The sequence below is a fragment of the Nicotiana sylvestris genome, chromosome 4 (assembly GCF_000393655.2).
Source record: "Nicotiana sylvestris chromosome 4, ASM39365v2, whole genome shotgun sequence".
In the NCBI taxonomy this organism is placed as follows: domain Eukaryota; kingdom Viridiplantae; phylum Streptophyta; class Magnoliopsida; order Solanales; family Solanaceae; genus Nicotiana; species Nicotiana sylvestris.
Genome location: NC_091060.1, coordinates 144,158,003 through 144,183,409, shown reverse-complemented (window position 1 = coordinate 144,183,409; position 25,407 = coordinate 144,158,003). Strand labels below are relative to the sequence as shown.

General features: G+C 37.5%; 1 protein-coding gene and 1 long non-coding RNA gene across 2 annotated transcripts; both read left to right on the top strand.

Moving 5' to 3' along the window:
• The first annotated feature begins 20,307 nt into the window (after positions 1-20,307).
• LOC104215063 (uncharacterized) lies at positions 20,308-21,128 on the top strand. Its single transcript, XR_708072.2, has 2 exons — positions 20,308-20,460; positions 20,850-21,128. It is a non-coding gene; the product is annotated as an uncharacterized lncRNA (long non-coding RNA).
• A 2,166-nt stretch (positions 21,129-23,294) lies between these two features.
• LOC104215055 (uncharacterized) lies at positions 23,295-24,387 on the top strand. Its single transcript, XM_070173661.1, has 3 exons — positions 23,295-23,489; positions 23,571-23,741; positions 23,992-24,387. Exons 1-3 carry the CDS (start codon positions 23,295-23,297, stop codon positions 24,385-24,387), a joined length of 762 nt encoding a protein of 253 aa, XP_070029762.1.
• The last annotated feature ends 1,020 nt before the right edge of the window (positions 24,388-25,407 follow it).

Here is a 25,407-nt window from a genome sequence, read left to right as displayed (position 1 = left end):
TGATAACATCATGACTATTGCATATCATGGGCTGGAATATCGTCAATCTATCCGAATGCGTCATAGTCTAAAGGCATCATCCTCATAGCAGGAAGACACTATGCCATGGCCTGAGGATCTCTCAAATTTGCATATCATTATTCAAAGGTGTCATGGTTCGGAGGCACCATCTTCATGGCCCGAGAATATCATTTCATGGCTTGCGAATCGTTCACTAAAAAATTCATGGCCCAGGACGTCATAGTCTGAGGACGTCATCTTTAACCGTTCGAAGACGACCTTCATGGTCCAAAGGGAATTTGCATCATGTTTAATCTTTTTGCAAATACATGTTTGTAGCATCTTTTATCCGCAGGTAATCAGTAAGCAACCGCTATCCTAGCAGGAGCGATCTCTCTCCAGTTCCTTCATCTATCCCGAGCTTCAACTGCTCACCATAACCGCTTTGCATCTCGTGTCCGTTCTTGCAATAATTTCATCGGTATATTCCGCCAATGAATCCAGAACTTTACATGGCCTGATTCCAGTAAAACCAGGAATATGTAGGCAACTCAAAGACCAGAGTCCGGCTCTATCTTTCAAAACGTCCCATCCGGTCAAAATTGGCCATAATTTCTTTACCCGAAAACTCTTTCATCCTTCCTGGTAAAGAGGGGTAGCTGTTGATACCCAATTTTTCTCTATATTTTTTATATACATAAATACCTTCAAAATAGCATATATATGCATATATGAGCATACATAAGGTTTTATAATTTTCCTAAAATTTTAAAAAAATTTAATCAATTTATTTCTTCCCCTTTTACTCATAAAATCCCCAATAATTATCCCTCAAATTATAGTTGGGGCGATTTAGTCATTCAAATTCTATATTTATGCCAAAATATTGTTAAAACATTTTTATTGCATTTTTATAATTGCATTTTGTATTTTAAAAGCTAAATTGCATATAATTACAATATTAGCCTTATTAATGTATAATTACCTTTATATGCATAAAATTGACCTTCTATATTTTTAAATATTAAATATATCTTTTAAATCATTTTAGTATACAAAATTATTTTCTAGAAATTATCTGTTATTTATTATAAATTATATAGGGAAAAACTGGCTATTTAAGATATAGCCAGATTTGCATTTTAATTTTAGCCCAAATGAAACCCAGCCCCAGCCCAATTTCATATTAAACTACCCGACCCAAACCCTAAACCTGCCTACCTGACCCAGGATCAATTGAATCATGGTCGTTGATCTCCCGTATTAACCCCTTCCTTTTTTATCCCAAACGACCCCCTAACCCTATCTCATTTTCCAAATCCGCCGCCTCTGTATTCTCTTATCTCCTCTCCTCTCTCAGCAACCCAACCAAACCTAGCCCCTTAGTCGCCGACCTCCCTTCTCCGGTCTTCTCCGGTGATCTCCCATCAACTCCTAAGCCTCCAATGGCTCCTCTAATGCTATTATTGCCTTCTCTAAGGTCTTCAAGGGCCCAGGGCCACGCCGACTTGCACCTAGGGTTTTTCACTTGCCTGTTCTTGGCTACTCCAGTGTGATTCCGAGCAAAATTACGCCGTATTTGTCATGATCCTTGGGATTCTAGACATGTTCTTTCATCTCTATATGGATTTCTTCTGAAACCCCAATTTCTTCCTGTATCTCTTGTCACACCTCCTTTTTCGCTACCTACACCCCACGAGGGGCGTAAAGGAGTTTTTCCACTTAAAGGACAATCGGAACGGGATTTGTTTGTTAAAGTTCAGAGTCACCACTTGGGAGATTAATGGTGTCCCAAGTCACCGGTTGAATCCCGAACCGAGGAAAAAGATGACTCTGTTCACAGTCCGCGAACCAGCAATCCGGACAAGGAATTATGTTAATCCGGGAGAAGGTGTTAGGCATTCCCGGGTTCCATGGTTCTAGCACGGTCACTCAACAGTCGCATTTAGCTTATTAACTGATTTTACATGAAGAACCTACGTGCCAACTTTTACTTTTTACCGCTTTTATTCAATGTGTATTTATTGAAGAGAAAGTGAACGTCGTTTAAAGCGTGCTTTCGGATCGAGTCACATGAAATGCACCCGCAATCCTAAGCACACGCTATCCAACATTTTGGGATTTGATTTGGGTCGCATGAAATGCACACCCGAGTTTAAGAAGGTAATTTTATTAGAATCGCGTCTAAAGAGGCTAACGCGTTATTATCTTTTGGGAGGGTCGTGACATTCACTGAACGGCCCTTCCCGATTTTCTGAATATTTTTAAACCTTTATTGGGGGCCCCGCAAATTTGCATTTTTATTGGGCGAGGCTCGTCCCATTTTATTTTAAGGATAAACCTAGAAGCAACTATATTTTCTAACTTTTTTTTTTGTCTCTAAGAAAAAAGAAAAGATCCTAATTGATTATTATTAAAACTTGGGCTTCGAGTTCAAGTCCGGGCCCAAACAAAAGGAAGGACCTTTTAGCTTGGACCCGCTACTTAACTCAAGACCCGAGTTTACATTATTTCTAAGCTTTGAATCACCATTATCAGTTCATTCTTGGGCCCAAAGAGCCCAAACCACGCTATGGGTGCATGTTTTAATTCCCAATAGCCACAGACATCGGGCCCAAAGTTGGCCCAAGTCACACAATCCCCATTAATACGCATGGATTAAGTAACTCAAAATAGTCCAATTAGTTGTGTATGCCTAGTCCAAACAGATTGCCGATCTGAACCATTAACTAAAATCAATTACGCTTGTATGTTAAGAACCAACATGCTGACATGACTCACTGCAGTTTAATATGGATTCAGCTTGAATATAAAACCTGATTTCAAATTCAAAATGATACTTCAACTGTTTCTGATTCTCTTTTACAAACGAAATTAAATCTAAACTAAAATTACTAGCTATGTACAAATTTTAACTGGACGACTCCAAGTTTAAACAATCCAAAACAACGGCCAAGTGATACGCAGGCATACTGAAATTTAACATTACATGATCAACACAAGCTCAACCAAAATAAACTGCTAACTCTGCATTTATTGCTTCCAGGAACATTTCTAATGAGTTTAACAGTACACTATTTATCAATCAGTAATTCAATACAGTCCCAAAATGAACATAAATATCTAATAGAATATTTAAAGCTACAACAACTTTCAACACATTCCATTGAACAGATGGCAATTCATTGTTATTGACTTTCCAAATCACTCATACATTTGAACCAAGTCTCCACATCATTTGGGATAGGGAAAGTGTACCTGGATAAGGGAAATATGAGAAGAAAATAATTTCAGACACTTTGAACAGCAACAGCAACCAAACTCAATAGTATAGCATCACAGAACAGGCCAGGAAATGATTTTGAAAACCAGAAATACAAGCAGACTCAACAGATCAATTCAACACACACTTGAAATGCACTCCTAGCCCTCAAAGCTAAACCTAGATGCCTCTGAAATCCTGCTGGACCTAAAACTCAACTGAAATCCAAACTAATAGGCCCCAAGTTCAACTGAATCAGTCGTTAATCACTTCTGAACACTTTTAAAAATAGAAATTCAACTGGAGTTGAAATGCTAGCTGAAATTGAAAGTAAGGAGGAGAGCCTTTGGTGGAGATTTTTGGGCTGAAAGTTCCACCCCTTCCTCAAGGCACTTGATGCCCTCTTATAGGTGACAAAAAAAAGGTGAATCAGATTTTAGGTTTCTCTCTTAGTCCTTCCCTTATTTTCAGTTTGGTCCCTTATTTCCTAACTTGTTACCCAAGTAAATGCCCTTAATTATTAAAACTTACACTAAAGCCCCATTTGGAATGTCTTAGAAGGTTCTTTTAGCTATACAATGCCTATATCACCCTTACCCCTGTTTTGAAATTACCAAACCTAATAAAATTACCCTTTTCTAATGCCCAAACTACCCTTGTTGCCTCTTAAAATTACCAACCCTAGTTAACTACATCAACCTATTTGCCTTTAGCTAAGAACTTAACTGAAGTTAACTAATAAAGGCATTAACCACCTATATCCAAACCTTAAACCTAATTACACTTTGAAATATCAAATAACACCATTATTGCACTATCGATTAACCAATAAAATCAAAAACTTAAATCAAGCAAACTAACATCTACTGGAACAGATTAAAAGCGATATGAACTTTATACTAGTGAACTGAAAGCATCTACCAAACATATGCCACCTAATTAATTACTGAAGTCCGGTCAAGTCCCAAATTAGTATCACATGAACAAAACAAAGGGAAAATCAAATTAAACTAGTGGCTGATTGACCAATTAATAATGATCATTCAAACTTAGCAAAAGAATCAAAATAAGATCAGAATTTGGACGAAGAAAGGAAGATTAACCTAAAAATTAACCAAAACATTTACGCCCATTATGGCGACTAAGTTGTGAATTAAGAATTATGCCTGAACGAACAGACACAACATTGAATCGAAAAAGAAAACTAAAGAAAATACAGAGAAGAAACACTCACTGAATTTTGGCCCTCATGCAAACTTTCGAAACTAACTTCAAGTTAGTACGATACGTCCATTTCTCTCGAAATAAACCTATAATACTAGCCTGAGGTAGCTCGACCTTGACAAATCACGGAGTGACTAGGCGCAGTGAACCCTAGATTTGAAATTGGGGTGGCCTGGTAAGATTCGAGGGTTTTTGTGTAGAGATTAGTGATGAGGGAAGAACGGGGAGTGTATGGTATGACTTTGGGACCAGTTGGAAGTGGCGCCGCCACTAGGGAATTTTGTGGCGGCGCTAGGGTTCTTGATTTCAAATCTACATTCGACGATATAGGGTGTGATTCGAAGGAAGAGGTTTGGATATTCAGGAAGAGGAGGTTGAGGCGGTTCTATGGTGTGTTTTTGGAGGTCATCGGAGACTGGAGGTTCCCGGCCATTTTTCGATTGAAGATTCGAAGACCATGGCTAAGATTCGAGATAAGCCATGGTGCTGGGTGGAAAGGGGAGGTTGAGAGGAGTTCGTGGTGTGAAAATGGGGTCATTTGGCTTGCCGGAACCGCCGTGGGGCGATTTCCGGTAGGCGGAGGACGGCGGCTAACGGTGGCGGATCTTTTTGTCTCTGTGAGAGACGATGAGGTGAGAGGGGGGGTAGGGGCTCGTTTGGACATATTTATGTAAAACATCCTAGGATACTATCAACCGTTAGATCAAGAATTGAGGGCTACGATTGATTCTGGAAACGACATCGTTTGGACTTGTTTAGGAACCGGACCGGGTTAATGGACGGGACTGGGCTATTTGGCGTGATTGTTTGGGCTGATGCTAAATTCAGAAGAGGCCCAATTGTTTCTTTGCTAGAGACATCCCTTTTATTCCTCATTTTCAATTGTTCTTCTCTTTGTATTTTGATTTTAAAAAATTAAAAACTAAACTAAGCTAATTAATGTCTAAAAACTTTAAAACTAATTTGTGACAATTTCACAATTAAAACAATAAAAATGTTAAAGTGAACTATTTTTTTTTGTAATTTTCATGTTTTGTTCAAAAAAAAATTAATCCCTAATTAATCCTAAAAATATGAAACTATATCCTAAATGCAAATGCATATTTTTTCGTATTTTCATGTGAATTAACACGCACAAATAAAATGCAAACAATTAACAGAAAATGACACAAAAATTCACAAAAATTGTAAAAATAAGGGAAAATCATTTTTTGTTTGAATTTTTGGGAATAATTCATATATAGGGCAAAAATCACGTGCTCACATCTCTTAGATCTGTATAGATCTATGACGATTCAAGTTGGTTTCTTTAGTATTTTACACTGTTCTTGAATCTCTTTTACAAGAATCATCGATTTCAAAGTGTTTTCGCCTTCTTCTAAAATTAGGGTTATCGGAACTTCTTCTAAAACTTTATTTAAACTGATTTTTATGTTTAAACTTCTATTTCTCGCATACTTCAACTGATTATGTGAGTTTACTACCTCTCCAACTTGCCTATGTTGAAAGTCTTAATTTTTTCTTGGTTTCTTCGTCTAATTTTGTGACTAGCCTGCTCTTGTTTGAGTTTCTGTGACTATCTCATTTTGAATGTGTTTCTACTGAGTTTCTTATGCCTAACATATATCACCTCTATATGTTTATGTTCATTTTGACTGGTCAATACTTGCGTCTTTGCTTGTTGTGTTTGGTTACTCCTATTTCACTCTTTTTATATGTTGAGAATCTCTCTTTGATTGACTCTGAACTCCTTGTTTCTTGGCTTGATTTGAAAACTTCCCTGTAAACTCTCGATTCTCCTGTTTTAACTTGTTTACTTGTTACTCTCCTTAAATCTGTGATTTCGAATCCCTGATTCCCTAACTTACTATGTGCTGATTTTCGATTATTTCCATATTCTGCAACTTTATTTTGTTTTATTACCTTATTTGGTTAACCGAGCACTTTACCGATTCTTAATTATTTGTTTCCTTAATTGAACCCCTATGTACTTACCCCTAATTGTCTATTCGGTACCTGGTGCTCTACTTGATTGCTTTCCTCAAATATTTTCTGCCTATTCCGTTGGTTGATTACCCCTTAATTAAAGGAGTACTTGCATTGATTTGATTCTGATTAGTATTTGGTTCCATAATCACTATGCTACTATGATTCTTGCCTTATTTTACCTAATTTTTGAACTACTATATATACATACTCTCTCATTAACACAAACACGCGAACACTTTGGTTCAAAAGCTCTCTCTCACACTTAAACTTTCTGCTCTCTCTTTTGTGCTACTTGCTATTATTCTGAGCTAGCCGACTGTAAGCCAAGTCTAACTATTGTGCTCTCCTTCTCCTTCACTTTTGTTAACTGTCTTCTTTACTGGTATGTTCTAATTTTAATTCAAATTCCAAAAACAATATAGTTCTTTTATTGCTTCAGTTCATCCTGTTTCTAGTTTGCTTTTACTTATGGTTTTGCTGTGAAATTTGCAGTTAATATGATTGCATGATTAGCATGTTATGTACTCCCCTTCCTTAGGATTAGTATGAACATGTTACCCCCCTCTATGTAGTCTGTCCCCATGTGATTTTGTTCTATCTTGTTTTTGGTATGAGTCTCCTTGTGAAGTAGTCTGCACTCCTAAACTTGTATGGTTCTGGGATTGACCTGAAATCATGTGGATCCTATACTAAACCCCCTTAAGCATTGTTGGTTATGTGACTATGTCTGAGCAGTTGTGTCTGAGCATGTATGTACCAATTCCTAAGACCTCTGCCTGTTATGTGTTCCCAATCATGTGTCCTATGTATCCCCAATCCCCATCACCCCTGTGTGTAGGTTTGTTCCTTTTGTTTTGGTCCTGTGAGTATTGTTGATGGGGTTTTGGACTCCATGTTTGATTTACTGTTATGTAATCATGTAACTCCCTCTTTTCAAGTTGTTTTACTGCATGACTCCCTCTTTTACTCCACAAACTATTTCCAGCAAATCTCTTTTAATACTGTTTTCCTACTGAAACCTTTCAAACTATGTCAAGCACTCTCACTCTACTCCTAAGTCACTAGGTTCTGCCCCCTCTAGTATGTGTACTGCCTTGGGATTCTCTTGAGAACCCTCTGAACTCTGGCATACTGAGGCTGACCCTTCCACACTGCACTTATTCAATTTTGGTTACCAAGTCTAGGTGTAAGCACTACTCGGGATCCTTAAGATCCTTAGGAAACTTTGATGCACCTAGACTATGATGTTGTCTATGGAATTTGGGCATTTGAGGCTTTGGAAATCTGGGCTTATCTGTAGGCTCCCTATAGGATAACTTCTTATTTTCTTATCTACTTATGTAATTCATTCATATGGTCTGTAATAATTTGTAAACGAATATTGGGACAACTAGTGAAAAGGGTGGGTAGTTATATGTTTGTGGGGTAATACGGCTAGAAACCATGCCTATAGGACTTTACATTTTTGCTATGTTTGCCTTACTATGTTAGAAATCATGTCTATAGGTCTCAAGTGATTCCTTAATAGAAATCATGCTTATAGGTCTTAAAACTAACCTCACAAGTAGATGCCATGCCTATAGGATATAATCCAATCTAACTTCTGTTATAACAAGTGTTTACATGTGTTTTTCATTTGTCATCATGCCTGCAAAATTTCTGAAATCAGTAGTAACAACTAGATATCATGCCTATAGGGGACAACACCAGGAATTCTGCTTGTCAATCTAAACTAGCTCAGTTTAAATAAATCAACGATTAGTTCACTTCTAATACTCGACCTTCTAATAAATCAACGATTAGCTCAGTTTAAATAAATCAACGATTATCACCCCCATGAATGTCGAAACCTGGACTTCTCTCTCCAAAAGAGGGGAAAATGGAGCGCGACAACCGTGCTCCGTACTTGAGTGCCAACTTTAACCCTACAATCACCGCCTCATACTCGGCCTCGTTGTTAGTTATATCAGGGCATCGTATTGACGGGCAAACCATTTCGCCTGTTGGGACCTCGAGCACGAGTCCCAGTCCAGATCTTGATGTGTTAGAAGCGCCATCGGTGAACAAAACCCATTGGTCGTGTACTTCGGTGGAAGTAATGGTGGTTTCCCTTTCGACTTCGGACATTATCTTCGCACTGAAGCTGGTGACGAAGTCGTCAAGAACTTGCGACTTTATCGCTATTCGCGGCTGATAGGTTATATCGTGCTCACTCAACTCTATGGCCCACTTGGCCAATCTGCCCGACAATTCAGGTTTTTGCAAGATACTCCTTAAAGGAAAAGTCGTGACCACCGAGATGGGGTGGCACTGGAAATAAGGTCTAAGATTTCGTGAAGCTACGACCAGGGCCAGAGCTAACTTCTCGAGGTGGGGGTACCTCATTTCAGTGTCGACCAAAGTTTTGCTAATGTAATAGATTGGAGATTGCGTACCTTTATTTTCTCGTACCAGGACAGCACTTACTGCGACGTCGGATATGTCCAAGTAGACGAGGATGCGCTCTCCGAGTTCTGCCTTAGCGAGCAACGGTGGCGAAAATAGGTAGGCCTTTAGTTCTTTTAAGGCATTGATGCACTCAGAATTCCATTGGAGTCCATTATCCTTTTTGAGTACGCCAAAAAATTTGTGGCACCAATCGAAGGACTGCAAGATGAATCTTGATAGGGCGGCTATCCGGTCGGTCAGCTTTTACACTTGCTTTTTGCAGGTTAGATTTTCTGGGATTCCTTATATGGCCTTGATTTGGTCGGGATTGACCTCGATGCCTCGTTGTGATACTAAAAAGTCGAGGAATTTTCCAGATGTCACACCGAAAGCACCTTTTTCGGGGTTTAATTTCATGTTGTACCTTCTGAGAATGTCGAAGGCTTCCTTCAGGTGGTCGATATGGTCTTCCCTTCTCTTTGACTTGACCAACATGTCGTCTATATATACTTCCACGATCTTGCCGAGTTGATCTTTGAACATTTTGGTCACTAGCCTCTGGCACGTTGCCCCCGCATTTTTTAACCCGAACGACATCACTCTGTAGTAGTACGTCCCTTGGTGGGTGATGAAGGTGGTTTTTTCCTGGTCCTCCTCCTCCATGAGGATTTGGTTGTAGCCCAAGTAGGCATCTAAAAAACTCAGCAGTTTGTGCCCGGCTGTGGCGTCGATAAGTTGGTCGATGTGGGGCAGCGGGAACGAATCTTTTGGGCAGGCTTTATTCAGATATGTGAAGTCCACGCACATTCTCCACTTACCATTCTTTTTTTCACCATGACCACATTGGCGACCCACTGAGGGTACTTCAATTCTATGATAGAGCCTTTCACTAAAATTTTCTCGACCTCTTCACGAATGGTGGTGTTTATTGCAGAGTTGAACTTTCATCTAATTTGTTTTACTGGGGGTAAAATGGGTTGACGTTCAATTTGTGAGTTGCTATCTCCTTTGGGATACCTGGCATGTCTGCATGGGAAAAAGCAAATAGGTCTACGTTATTTTTTAAGAATTGATGAAATTTACCTAGTTTTTGGAGTTTATGGCCGATGAAATCTTTCTTGTCGTGGTCGTCGTTGTCTAGTTGGATGGGGTCGAGGTCCTCTACGGTTGATCCCGTGGCTTCTATAATTTTAGGGTCGCTGATGGCGTCTTTCTTTTCATTGTCATCTGACCCTGACTTCGTTAATTGCTATGTTTCCTCGGCTTTTCCTTTCAACTGTTGGGTGTATGTGCAGTCTTGGGCGATGTAGTAGTATTCTCGGCTGTGTGTTGCTCTCCCCGAATGCAGAATACTCCCTAGATGGTGGGAAATTTAATGACTTGGTACAAACTGGAGGGGACGGCTATCATGTCATGTATCCATGGTGGGCCTATGATGGTGTTGTACACCGTATCTTGGTCCATAATGTGGAACGTGGTCTCCAAGGTGACGCCGCAGTCCAAGACGGGCAGCGTGATTTCTCTGAATATCCGCTCAACTGCATTGTTATAACCTGTTAGCATGATACAACGTGGCATTATCCTGTCCTCAAGCTTTATTTGGGTGAGAACTCAAGGATGATGATGCACGCGCTGCTTCCATCATCGACCATGATACATCTTACATCAGTATCAAAAACACGTAAAGTAATGACAAGAGCGTCATAGTGAGGAAAGACCAAACCATGGGTATCTGACTTATCGAAGATGATATTTTCTTCGAGTTCTTCATACCTTTTGTGGGTGATTGATCGCTTGAGTTTGTGGGTGGTGGTGAACTTCATGTTGTTGATAGATGCATCATCGCCTCCTCCGATGATCTTTTGAATGGTCCGAACTAGGGAAGGTGGTTTGGGCGGCCCCTGGTGTTGTTCTCATCCGCGAGCGAAGTTCGCTCTTCCTCGGTCACTCATCAGTTCACTCAAATGCCCCTAGTTGAGCATATTTACTACCTCCTGCCTCAAGGTGATGCAGTCTTTGATTTTGTGGCCTCGTTCTTGGTGGAATTCACAGAGGGCGTTCGATTTTCTAGTGTTTGGGTCAGACTTCATCTTTTGTGGCCATTTCACCTTAGGGTCGAGCTTCTCTAGAGCGTAAACTATCTATGAAGGAGAAACACAGAAGTCATGAGCAGATAACAATGGAGGCATACCTCTTTCGCTTCGGTGAGTCCTTATTTGCGGCCTGGGTGAGCCATCACTGTGATGGGGAGGTGGTACGACGGTCATTTTGGTGTACGGCTGGTGTCTTTCGCGATTGATGCCCGGACCTGCATGATCACTCATATTGTCATTTCTGCGGTCGTTTCCCGACTCCATCTGGAATGATGTCAACCGCTGGGTTGGACCATTAAGATCGTCCTCGTCCGCTCTCACCTCAGCACCATAAGTGTTGTGTATTTCTTCCTAAGTGGTGGGAGGGTACTTCATGAGTCTGTTTAACAGTTTTTTAGTCGCCTTCGACCCGCTCCTGTTCAACCCATTTTGGAAAGCTGCTACTGCCATCCCCTCTGATATATTTAGAAGGGTCATTCTCACTTTGTTGAACCGGGTAAGGAAGTCCCCGAGCCCTTCGCCAAGTGACTATCTGATGGGAATATGTCACTCACCCTAGCTTTCGCTTTCTTGGCCTCTGTATGGGTGGTGACGAACTTGTCGGCCATTTCTTCAAATGTCTGTATGGATCGTGCGAGCAGTTGCGAGTACCATGTTAATGCTCCCCCAGTTAGGGTTTCACCAAACTTTTTCAGCAATATAGATGGCACCTGCTCTTTAGTGAGGTCGTTGACTTTCACTACGGTGACATAGTGGATGATGTGATCCTCAGGGTCCGTTGTACCGTCGTATATCTTCAGGTATGGTGGCATCTTGATTTTTTGGGTATAGCATGTGGTGCGGCCTTGTCGCTATACGGTTGTTCCACAAACCGGCCGGCGTCCTACTTTGGTAGGAGTTTTGGGGAGCCCAGTATCTTATCTACTCTTTCTTGATGCTCTCTCATTTGGCCACGGAAAACTTTGTTCTCGTTCTCCATCTCCTCTATTTTTCTAAGGATGGCAGCGAGGGCGTCGTTACCTGCATCATTAACAGAGTGAGTGATACCTGTCGAGAGAGGCTGGGTGTGTTGTTCATTGGTTGTTGTGGCGATGTCGACTCGCACACCCTTTGTGCTCACCCTCTGAGCAGATTTGTCGAGTTTACTGTTCAGTATATTCATTAGCTTTTTTACTGTTGGTGGTGCTTCTTCCGTAGTGGACGTAGAGGCTCCCTTTTCATGAGAAGAAGTAACGCTGCCATGAGGGGGTGAATCACTTCGCCTAGATGAGGAGCTTGGTGTCACGTTCTCCTCGTCCTCTCCGTGAGTTTCATTGATGGTGTTTAGGAGAATAGTAGTAAGGCCTGCCATTGCTTTTAGTCTTTCTTCTCCATTTTCTGCCATGTTAGAATATACAAGTAGGGAAAGAAAGTCCTGTATTTGCTATTAGTGTGTTTTTGTAGATCTAAAAAGACAATGATTTTGACTAGAAAGTCTCCACAGACGACGCCAATTTGTTTAACCAAAAAGTATAACACTCTTTGTTAAACTAATTTAAAGATAACTAAGGTGAAAGGTGAATCCTAGTCAAGCATAATAATTCTTAGATCTAGCTAAGTGTTTAAATGGTATCATCTGCTTAATGCCCAGAATTGGTTATTGAATCATTAAAAGCACGCTTTGGAGAATAAATGAAGAATGAATGATGAGCAATAAATATGGAAAATGGCAAAAAATGCAAATAGGAAGAATAATTCACCCAAATATCGAATGATGTGGAAGATTCTTCCTCCTGACAACAAAATATCGCAATAAGTAAGAAAATGAACAATGCTTTCTTATATCGTGTGAGTGGAAAGGAAGAATAATCGATAAAATCAATCACCATGAAAATGTAAACTTTTGTATTTTCTCTCAAGAGTCAACTTCTTACAATAGTTTTTCTTGGAATGAATCTCCCGTGCCCCTTTTCCTCTCTCCTTTTTCTATTTATATATGGGATGTTCTCTAAAAACCCTTAAAAGGTACACCAAAGAGAATATTCATATCGCTAATCTCAAGACTACACTAGCTGTTGTTACTCTTTGCTACTCGACCTCGGCTTCAACGGCTTGCTCATCGACTGCTCGTTATTGGGCTTCAGTCGACCTCGGCTTGGTCGCCCAAATCGAAACACAGTCATTTAACGACCTTCCCACGCCTAATTTTCCAAGCCGGATTTTGACCCATACACATCTGAACACAATCTTCGGAAAGATGGACTTGCTGCTTGCCAACCAGACATGTTATAAATTTGGTTGGTGTATCAAACTTCTTGCCTTCCTCTTATTTAAAGGAATTTATCGGAGGCAAAAGTTAAATTATGCACGGGACAACTGATAAAAGAATAATGATAATTGATCTCATTACTTAGGCATAAAAACTAGCAATGTCCAGCATGTACTAATGTAAAATTGAAACATGTTAAGAACCTTCTATAATTAATTAAAACAGACAAAACTGTCAATTGCATTCAATCAATTGATTATTGGCATTTTGCTGCTGCCAACCCTATCTTCTCTTGCCTTCAATTTCCAAGCTAGTACTGAATTTTGCATTATTTAGAGCAATCACACCTGGCGGTCTGGCCTATTGTTCGGTCGGTCTGACTAATGGAACCTAAGATGTCTCTTTCATGAATATAATCAAAGTAGTTTCAGAATAATCAAAGCAGTTTCAGCATTATTCGTACTAGTTTAATATTAATGACAATTAGTCTTATTTATGTTGTCACATTCAAATGGAATAATAATTAAAGAAAAAGGGTATGGTAATTGGCCCCTTACCATGGCTTGACCCAAAAGAAGAAAAAAAAAACAATTGTAAATGATCGCGTTCACGAACCAAACAACCATACAGCACACTGTTTAGGTGTTCTAATGTGCTTGTTTGATCAATTTTTGGTTCATTTGAGAGAAAGTTCTTTCTTTTCTTTTCTTTTTATGTTATAAAGTAGGAAAGAGCCTAGGTGCAATGATAAAGTTATTTTTGTGTGACCTATAGATTACGGATTCTAGCAGTGAAAAAAATCACTAATGCTTGTATTAGTTTTAATTATCTACATCACACTCTTTGAGGTGCGAACCTTCTTTAAATTCTGTGTGAATGCGAAATACCTTGTGCACTAGATTGTCCTTTCTAACAGAAAGCAATTTAAGAATACATAACCAATGTATGTGTGTCGATTTTGCATTTTTTTAAGGGTATCTCGAAGAGTCGATGTTAGTACACTTCTCTAACCACCGATTTATTGTTGAAAAGGCATCAAAGGCAAGGGAATAAGAAGAGTTGCAAAACGTAAAAGAAAAAGGAAGGCAAATAGGCAATGAAAGTGGACAAAAAAAGGATAAAAGAAACAATCAGTCCCCTAAATTTCTTTAAAAAATAATCAACCATAGTGTATAAGCCAAAATCTGCTCTAAGGATATTTAGCGTAATACGACATTAAAGAGAAAGTCGGTCGACGTCGACCAGGAAACAGCAAGATTCATGGTCGAGGTATCAACCATGATCGAAGTCGTGTAAAGAACTATAACGACTAGTGTTTGAAATAAGATATAAAGAAAATATTCTATTTTTTGCACTTGTACTATTAGGGTTCGTTAGGGATATGTCTTGTATAAATATAAAAAGAGATAAGGTGATAGGGTATGAAATATTCACTTGATAAGAACACTTTTCAGAAGAAGATTCTCTCTCTAGCAAAGACACAAACTTCATATTTTCATCAATATTCATACTCACATTATTCCATACTTTTCCATCAGATCCGAGAATAGTTAAAATATTCTAGGATTTGTCTGTCACCCATAGAGCTGTCAATATGGGCCGGACCGGGCTAGCCCAGCCCAGCCCACGTGGGCTTTAGCAATTGACGGGTTGGACTAGGCTAGCCCACCATTTTGATGGGTCTTGTAATGGTCAGCCCACCTCAGCCCTATGTGGGTCGCGGGCTCCCACGGGCCGGCCCATCATTTTTAAAAATATAATTTTATATTTTTTCTTTAAGTCCTGACTTAAAAAAAGATATTTATTTAAAAGTTAAAACATATCTTATTGGAAAACATTTGCAAAACTTAATAACTTTTTATATTGTTCCAATATATCACAATAAATACTAAAAAAAGTAAAAGACAGAACTATATTTCATTCACTAAAAGTCAAAACTTAAAACAAACTATTCAAGAGAACGTTCATGATGCTTATGAGATATCCAACACATCATCTTCATCAAACACATTTGGATCCGCTTGTGACAAAGTTGTCTTAACATCTTCACTTTCATCTACAATTCATATGCAATATAAATTAGTTAAATATTAAAAATAATTAAATTTAAAAATTAATAATATTTAAATTCACATAAAAAAAATATTACCAGTTTGAGTTCGAGAAAACCTGTGCAGCCAATTTCAAGTAGTAACAAGTGTTTGGACATTTTCATAATAAATGCAACTTGTGTACTTTGTAAGAACACGCCACCAATGCTAAATGTTGATTCGATGGTACAATGGTAATAAGAATACTAAGTACATCACGCACCATCATTGAAAGATCGTGTTATTTTCTAGAATGGTCCTTCCAATACATGACAACATCATCTCTTGAAACTTCTCAAGATCAAGTTTTGGTTCCTCTTAGTAAAGATCCAATTCTGACTTTCCATCTCTAAAGGCAGTATACTTTTTGGTTTTTATATATTTTAAATAAATATTTTATTAGGCCCACGGGCCGGCCCGACCCAGCCTCAGTCAAGCCTCACGGGTCACGGGCTTACTCGGGTCGGGCTTAAAAGCCTCGTTTTTAAACGGGCTCCAAAAATTCTAGCCCAACCCTGCTAAATTATGGGCTGGGCTGGGCTGGCCCAACGGGCCAAACCCATATTGACGGCTCTAGTCACCCATCATTGTAGGAGGAACAATCATCTATCTCATTCATTATTGGGTGAATCATTCTTCCTATTTACTTAAATGTCATTTATTATTATTTATTACTAGTTATTCCTCTATTGTTGCTCATACCTTTTGGAATATTAAATGTGCGTTACTTTCAATCTCCCACTGACTCTATCTTACGTTATTCGTGTTGTCAAATTTTATATTTAGAAATATTATCATTAACTAAGTTTAACCCTTATTATATAAAATTTAATATTTTAACCGAAAGCTTATATTTTCTGGTCAAAAACACATAGATGAAATGAATGTAGTCAAAAAAAGTGTTACTCGTAAGTCTAATCAAGAAATCATTCAAGGCCAAGATAATGCTAAATTGCTAATAGCATGAAGTCAGTCTGACCAAGAAATCACTCAAAGGGCCACCATACTAAGCACTCAAATTTATTTTATGTATTTTTTTGCTACTGCAGAGATATATTATTATTTACTGTAAAAAAATATACAAATCGCCCATTCGGCATAACGCACAATAAACTAGAAAAAAAAGAGGAAGAAGAAGAAGAGAGTGAGAAGCTAGCCTAGAATAATATATGAAGTAGAAGATATATCAAGAGAAATATTTATAAGAATGGATTTATCAACGTTTAATATTAATACCATACGAAAGAATTCGAACATCCAATAAGATTGATAAATAAAACGCTTAGGATAATGAGTTGTAAACTCTTTTCAAATTCTTATAACCAGTGTGAGACTATTAACAAATGATTATAGGGTTTTCTAACCACTTAAATAATAAGAATGTGTTATTAGATCTTTAATTAATAGTACCTGATATCGCGAGTATATTTGAAAACCAATATGTAATTACTGGAGTAGTATTTAGATATCCAGAGTTACTTGTATAGTACAATACTATTCCCACATGACAAGTACATATTGTTTACCTCGAAAATACGAGTAACAATTAAATTTATTTCTGATTTTAAAGATATGTGATTTAATCCAATACTAATTGATAAACAAGGAATTTGATGTACAAATTTAAGAGTAAGGCAAGTCAAACCAACCGTGTAAGCAGACTTCGACCTCGAGCGAAGGCAACCTCGAGGTAAATGAGTAAGAACAACAAAAATAATAAAATAATAATAAGATGATTCAAATGAGTAGTAGGCAAGAAAGTAATAGAGTATATTCTTTACTAATGATTGATTATCGTTATAAATGATTGGGGTCCCCTTTATATAGTAGGAGAACCCTAAATAAGGTACTTTTCTATTTACAGTAAGGAATCTTATTGGGACAGCTGTCTAACCGCCTAATACAAATTCGTACTAACTCGTACAAATCTATTCCAGAATTTACGCCATGATCTTGGGGACGTGGCGGGAATCTTGCTCTTTCTATTATAAAACCACAACGGCATTATCTCGAGGCCGGTCACGTTCGGCCTCGGCATCCATTGGTCACTTTGACCTTCGAACTGCGAAATCTACCATCGGCCTCGAACCCAATGTACCTCGGACTCATTCCTGAAGTGGTTCCTCGAGCCCACAAGATCGAGCATACCTGATTTTGACAGTATACAGATAGTCCCAGCGTTTCTTAGAATAACATGATAAGAAATGATTCGAGACTTGATTCCTCGAAGTCCCTGATGATGATGTCACTCTCGTGACGTAAGCGCTCAAGGTGATCGAAATGTCCCATCAGTTCTCTTCCCCAAAACATTAAATATGTGCTAGTAACGATCGGCCACTAACGTCACCAAACTGTCGCCACGTATCTATAAATACGGGCTCCTCACTACAACATTATGCATCTATAGCTATGAAATCTTTGCTACAAATTTAAAAATCATAGCTAATACCTGATAATAAACACAAAAATTAAAATTTTATGGCTATTTGCAAAACTATAAAATTTCTTTGCCACAAAAATTAAGTTGATAAAGCTAATTCCTCATATTAGCTACAATTGCTAATAATCGTGGCAATAACTACCTAAATAGCTATAAATTTATTGCTACAAATAAATTTTGGTAGTTAATCATAAGTTTTTGCCATAAATCAATAGTTACTGTAGCAATAGTTACCTTTTAACCACAATAAATTATTGAAAATAAAATATTGTAGCTAAATAAATATTTTTGCTTCAAGTTCTAAAAAGTTGTGGCAATAGTTAAATGATATAGTCACAGATTTATTGGTATAATTGAATTATGTAGCTAATCCTTAGTTTTTTGCCACGAGTTGAAAATTACTATAGCTATAGTAACTTTTTAGCCACAATAAAATATTTTAAAGAAAATATTGTAGCTAAATTAATATTTTTGCTTCAAGTTATTAAAAGTTGTGGCAATATAGGTTAAATTAACCACATGTTTCTTGCTTTAATAGAATTTCGTAGCTAATCATTAATTTTTGTCACGAGTTGAAACTTAATATAGCAACAATAACCTTTTAGCCACAATAAACCATTTAAATCAAATATTACCAAATAAATAACTTTGCTTCAGGTTCTAAAAAGTCTTGGTAATAGTCATCACGATAAAATGATATAACACGAATTTATTGCTAAGATAAATTTTGTAATTAATCATTAGTTTTTGCCACAAGGTAAATTTTTCGTCACAGTAGCAATCTTCTAGCCACATTAAAAATTTGAAATAAAATTTTGTAGTCAAATAAATATTTATCTTCTTATTTTAAGAAAATAAAAATAATTAGATAATAGTTACTACTATTTGTCATGAAAAAATCAATAGAGACAAATTTAAAGTGACGATAAATTTACGAGTTTACTATACTTTAGTCGTACAACTATGATTGTCATTGCAATGATCTGGCTATAAGAGTTGCTCAAACAATATCAAGTTATGAAAATTTAATTTTAACTATAAAAGTTATACTTTTCCAAAATAACATAAACTATAGTAATTATATATAGTTTGAAGTATTAATAAAATTTAAATATGCAAAAGTTAATTTTAATAAACCATTTGTATGCCTACTTGTAGCTCTAAACTTATTAATTTACTTTATTTATCAAACTCATAATTTATTTTACTGCACCATGTTAGTTTTGGACGTTAATTATATATATTTGGTGTAAAATTCAAAATATATTAACATTTGTGGAGAATTTATGTATGTCTGGTACTTAACTATTTTTTTTAAATATAAGTAGTTAGAGTAATTTCTTATATTTAAGTATTTATTTTTAAATAAGTCCTCATAAATTGAAGACTTTAAAAGTTTTTAATAAGTACTTAGAATAATTTCATATATCTAATGATTCATTTTTAAATAAGTGCTCATACATTGAAGAACTTTGTGATGGTTTTGGTGTATTTAATTTTGATAAATGACCAAAGCTACAAATACATATGAACATATTTAACACTACAAAAAATTTTACGGTGTTATAATTCATATTAATAGTTATATAATTTTGTTAAAACTATTTCAAAGAATTATGAAATTAATTGATACTTAAGTCCACGGGAAAACTAATTATATTATAATTCTTATTCAATATAGTGGAATTATAGCTAAATAATGTGTCGATGACTAATTTTATAGAATTTTAAAAACTATAATCTTGCATCAATTACATTGTACATTGAGAATTAAATATGATAAAGATACACGAAGAAGATCATGTTTCTCTTGTGTTTATTATTTGATATTTTATAATATCTACATAATTCGATATTATTAAGTTTCACTTAAAAAATTAATATTTTAATATGGTTGATATAGGAGTATATAACAAAACTAATTAGTATATCATAATTCATATTAAACAAATTATGCTTATAATTTTCTATACAATTTAAATAAACATGTAATTAATTTTCATTAGATTTGAATAAGCAATATCAAATTTAGACAATGTGTTTGTATCTATGTACATTGATCACTAGTTACACTCAAGTTAGATAAATAGAAAAGTTGTATATTTAATGGTCTAATACTATTTTAACAACTTAATAACTATTATAATATAATTAAACACTAAAATTAAGAAGTTAATATAATTGAAATAGGAGTAAATAACAAAACTAATAATATTGTGTAGGACGAAAAAAATTGTAAAGAATATAATATATTATAGAATATCTCTATTTCATGCAAGTTGATTTTTCTATTTTACTTAATATAAATTATGTATTTAATCTTTTACATTTTTCCTACATAACTTTCTTACTTACCTGTACTTGTTAGTACTTATATTTCTCTCATTTATGATATTCATATTAAGTAAGAAATAAAAGGAAGCACATAATATATTAACAAAAAGAAAATGAAACATAAAGGCCAATTGGCCCAAACCAAAATCCCCAAAACGGCAAAACCTAATAAAAACCCTTTAAACTCACTTTTCGTCCTTCCCAGCCGCCTCCCCATGCGTTCCCTTCCCAACCGCCTTCCCTTTTCCTCCCTTTTCCCATTTCCTTCTTCAACATCACTTTCTCTATTCACATGTACAGAGCAAACCAATGGAATCACCGGCTAGATAGTCTGGCATCTTCTGTCTCTCCAAGTATGTTTATGTATTTATATTTAGAATTTTTCAATTCCATACACCTACTTGATTTGAATTTTTGGATTTATATTCTAACAATTTGATATATATATATATATATATATATATATATATATATATATATATAATGCAGTATTATGATAGGTATTGAGTGGAACCTTAAAGATTATAATGCAATGTTGGGAAGAGCCACTCGAAAAGACATTACAAATAAAAATTAGATGAAAATCTTTTCAAAAGTTTTTAGAAAAGTATACAGGTTTATTTTCTTATCTTGTTGCATTGAATTTTTCCCTTTTGTTATACGTTATCATTAAAAAGTATACAGCTAATTTTTGTTTCTTTTGAATTTATATGGTACATTTTAATCTATTGAATGCAAGAAGATCAAGGATTAGTCTTGATACAAAGAGTGAAATTACTTCATCCGTGATGGCAGAAGATCATTTGGTGACAACATCTTCAATCCCAGATTAAATACTTAGAACTTAGTTCTGTTTTGATGTGGAACCCTTCAGAATTTTATATAATATAGTTTACTTTTGATAGATAATTGTATATTTTAGAATTAATTTTTGAAATTTTTGGATGTAAATTCGTATAATAAAGTGATATTCAAAGTTTATTATTGTATTAATGATTTTATCAAAGATGTATGGATATGAAATATTTGAAAATTTTAAAAATATTTAGTGAGGTAAAAAAGAAAAATAGTAACCATAGGACAGAAATATTTATTATCTCTAATAAATTAATTTTTCATAAAAATAAAATATAATCAAAATCTAGTCACCAAATAAAACATAATAAAAAAATCTAATCATCGATATTTTGATGATTTATAGCTATGAAATTATGGGTTGGTAGCTAAATAAAAATACTATAATACAAATCTAATATGTGAGCATAGCTACATATTTAAATTTTGTGACTAAATAAATAACATCTTTTGCCGCGGAATATCCCTTTGTAGCTAAAGTATAGAAGATAGCTACAAAATTGATTTATCGTGGCAAAAGAATAAAATCATTAACTATAAATATATATTCTTCGTGGCAAAATATTTTATTAATATAGCTACATCACAAAAAGTCTTGTAGCAATAAGTACTAATCCTTAGCCACGAAATATTAAAGTTTGTAGCTAACTTTTAGTTACACTATTTTTAGCTACGGATGCTACGGAAAAAATTACTGTGGCTAAAGTGTTTAGCCACAGAGTTTTTTATGTTTAGCTACAACGTAGTTCGTAGTTGTATATGTATAATCTTGTAGTGCCTCATTTGAATTAGAGGCTTTACTTCCTTCTTGCAACTTCTCTGATTCTCCCTTTCTTCATCTCTTTCTCTCACCACCTGCTTCTACCTTCCTTTAGTGCCGGAAAACGCTAAACTCCGCCACCTTCCGCATCTCTAAACTTAAAAAACATGGCAAAACTCTAAAACGGTTCCTCAAAAAGAAAAGACTTCCTCTTCTTCCTCCCGTCCGGCCGGTGACAAAGCGCCGGTCCTTCATGAGATCGTTCCCGTCGCATGCGTCATAAAGAAAGATTTTGACATAGAAAATCCCCCTGCAGTTCCCGGCCGAAGTGAGCATGCATCGAGGTATATCTATTCGATAACGGAGAAATATATCGAGGCTGTGAGAAAGGAGTGTGGCGGGGGGATGAGGTCGTGGTACAGATCCCGACCACCGAAGAGAGTGTCACCACCCACGTGGAGGGATTCCTAAGTGTTTACACTTACCCCTTCACACTGGGTCCTCTTGATCCGGTCGTGATTGACTTCTACAAAAGAAATTAAGTCACCCTCGGCCAGATCTACCCCTCCTTTTAGCGCATAGTGATCATGCTCCGTTATTTGTCTAGCAAGGCCAAGGGATTGGAGTTTACCCTCAATCATCTCATCCGATCGTATCGGCCTCAGCTTTTCTGAGGACTGATCAAGCTCCAACGCCGATTGAGCAAAGCCTTCTTTGCTAGCAATGATGAGGCCAAAGACCGAGGCTGGATGAGCCGGTTCATTCGAGTGAGGACCTCGGACATCATCTCCGAGGAAAAAATGCCGTTCCCGGAGAGATGGAACCCCGCTCATAAGTGAAATCCTTTTCCCAGTATCCCCCTTGTACTTCGTTTCCACATTTGTGTGACGTATTTACCTTTTCTGCAGTTGTTGTTTGGATGACCCATGCAATCCCTGACCTCGAAGACTGGGTCAGGAAGTTGGCTACGACTTCCTCGTATGACAAGCGCAAATGGCACGATTTGTCGAGGGGCAAATGCGAAGCCAAATACCACGATGAGTTTTCTTTTGTAAGTTTTTTGGTGCTTTCCTTCTTTACCGAAGTCATTTGTTTCTTCATACTCAATTTTTGATTTATGCAGGCATCGGAGATTTCTCTGAGATAAGGCCGGCCCCTCCTAGGGAGGAAATCGAGTCCCCAATTCTTAAATCGATGAAGGATAATAAGAGAAAAAGGGTTTCTAAACCCGAAGATCCCCATGACCAAAAGGCTCTTCCTTAAAGATGTAGGAGGAATGTTATTCATGTGGACGTAGACTCGGCCCACTAGTTTCTGGATGATGAAGGGAACGAGGGCAAGGAATCGACGCTGGTAACCCGAACTAGGAAACCAGTTGAGGCCGCCAAACCCTCCGAACCGGAGACCCTGCCTCGTGATAAGGAAATTTTGAAGGAAAATTCGTGCAAAGCCCCCGGATCGCCCGGGGTCGTGATTGTTCCACCACCTTCAACAAGCATACCATAGGGGACAAGTACCAAGACCCCCGAGGCTGAACAGAGCGCCCCGAGTGACTTGCTCGGGGCCGTGACAATGGGTTACTCTCCTTCTTTACCAACTTTTTCTAAGGAGTCAATGAATGAAGCTCGAGCTCTACGAATGCCTGACCCGAGCAGAGTCCTTGGTAAAGAAGATCCTTTTCGGGATTGCTTTACTGGGGTCGATGATTCCGCCGACCTCAACAACGCATCTACCCTCTTCGAAGAGGCTCATCGTCTTTTCTCCCGGGTAAGTATTAGCTCCCGATGTTGCAATTTTTTCTTCTTCTCCCCTTCTCTTAACTGATATCTTTTTTGTTTTTTTGTGCAGTACATCACCAAATTCAAGGCCGAGCTCAGCCAATGTGAGGCCGAGCTCAAGAAGTCTTTGGATGAAGAGAAGGCCATGAGGCTCCTTTGTAGCCAAAAGGAAGAGGAGCTCAAGGACTTTCGGGCGGATTTGGCGAAAGCTCGTAAAAATGAAGCCGAGCTAGACAAGCAGGTAACCGTGATTTTGAAAGAGTATGGTCTTCTTGACCTTACTGTAGAGGCTAACACTTCAATGTCTCAGCTGCAGCAGAAATAGGAGATGATCGGGTAGCTTTGGGGCGAGGTCGATCAGGTTATGGCTGATTGCAACCAATGGAAGAAAAATATGGATCGGTTTGCTACCGATGAAGAAGTTGCACTGGCTCAACTGACCTCGGCTGAGACCCAGCTCCGAGGGTACTAAAGTGAAAATTTTGGCCTAGGCCAAGAAGATCGAGGAGCTCGAGGCCAAACTCGCTGAAGTCGCTGAAGCCAGGGACGAAGTGGAGAGGACGAAGGTCACGGCCGATAAAACCATCGCCTTGTACTTAAGGGATGTCGAGGCTGTTCAAGTAGAGCTAAGAGAGGCCTCCGACCGGGAAAAATGGAGCAATGATCTGGCTAAGTGCCTATCTCGGAGGGAGACCCTTGAAGAGATCCACGCCCGAGGTTTTGACCTCACTGAAGAGATAGCTCAAGCAAAGGTGCTGGAAACCGATGCTAGGTTCCTCGTTTCATCCGATGATAAAGATTCCGCTAGTGGTTTTGAGAGTGGGGAAGATGAGGATGGAGTCATCGAGGAGGAGGTTCCCGAAGATGCGGCTCCCAAAGTAGATTAGGCTCTTTAAGATATTGTTTTTGTTTCTTTGTTTTTGTGTAAGGCCCCTCGTGGGCACTGTAAATACCCTTTATAAATATAAAGAATTCTTTTTGCTTCATCTTCGAATTGTATTGAATTCTGCCTCGTCTTCATTTTGTGAAAAAATCTTTATGCAATAACTTCAATGATTAAGTGAGTGCTGGCTCGGACTCAGGATAGAACAAACCCTTAGGTTTTTTAGTGATCAATGGGTGATCTTAGAACTTATAATAGAATACCTCTTAAGGTTTTTGTTAACCCTCGAGCTGTGCTTAAGTCGATTTGTTGCGAGCTTGGGATGATGGGACTCTTGGGTCCGAGTTGAGTGACAGTAAGGTCTCAAACTCTTCATGTTTTGGCCCTTAGGCTCTTTTATATTGGCCCATAGGCTCTTTAAGTTAGGCCAATTCGGCCTCTAAAACGGCTATGATTTTCCCCTCTTTTTTAGCTAAAAGACTTAGTGAAAATTTCTTTATGCCTTAGCATGTTTTTTTGTCCCATTGGGTTTTTTGAGGGTTCAATCGATCAGAACCCGTTTGTGTTCATACCACTGAGGCTTTTTCGAAGGCCGATATTATCGAAGCCCTTTTTTATTTGCTTTGCCGAGGGTAGCCTTATTTAACCGGTTTTTCAAAGTATTTGAAGGCTTTTCAATTATGGCGGAAGTTAGACGTCTCCAAACCGCGTTATTTCGGCCGTAGCCTTTTTAGACAACCGTAATCTTTAATATGGTCATAGCATTTGGGTGTGTCTCTTGGACTTGTTTCCCGATAATCTTTCGAACTTGTCCGAAAGTTTAGTCCTCGAGTATGATGGACTTGGCCTTCGAGTCGAGGGATGCCTTTTTGAGATCTTATAAATTTGAGTTTAGATATTCGAATGTGTGGACTGTCGACGACAGTCCCCGAGTATTCGAGGTGTATTTGCATTTTACCCTTAAGCCGTTTTTCACGGAATCACAAGTATGGAGTTCGTATAATAGCAAATTTCTTTGAGACAC

Coding starts and splice junctions, on each gene's coding strand:
- LOC104215055 (XM_070173661.1), top strand. CDS start 23,295: ATGGGTTACTCTCCTTCTTTACCAACTTTTTCTAAGGAGTCAATGAAT. Junction 23,490..23,570: donor CTCATCGTCTTTTCTCCCGG/GTAAGTATTAGC, acceptor TTTTTTGTGCAG/TACATCACCAAATTCAAGGC. Junction 23,742..23,991: donor AAGCCGAGCTAGACAAGCAG/GTAACCGTGATT, acceptor ATTTTGGCCTAG/GCCAAGAAGATCGAGGAGCT.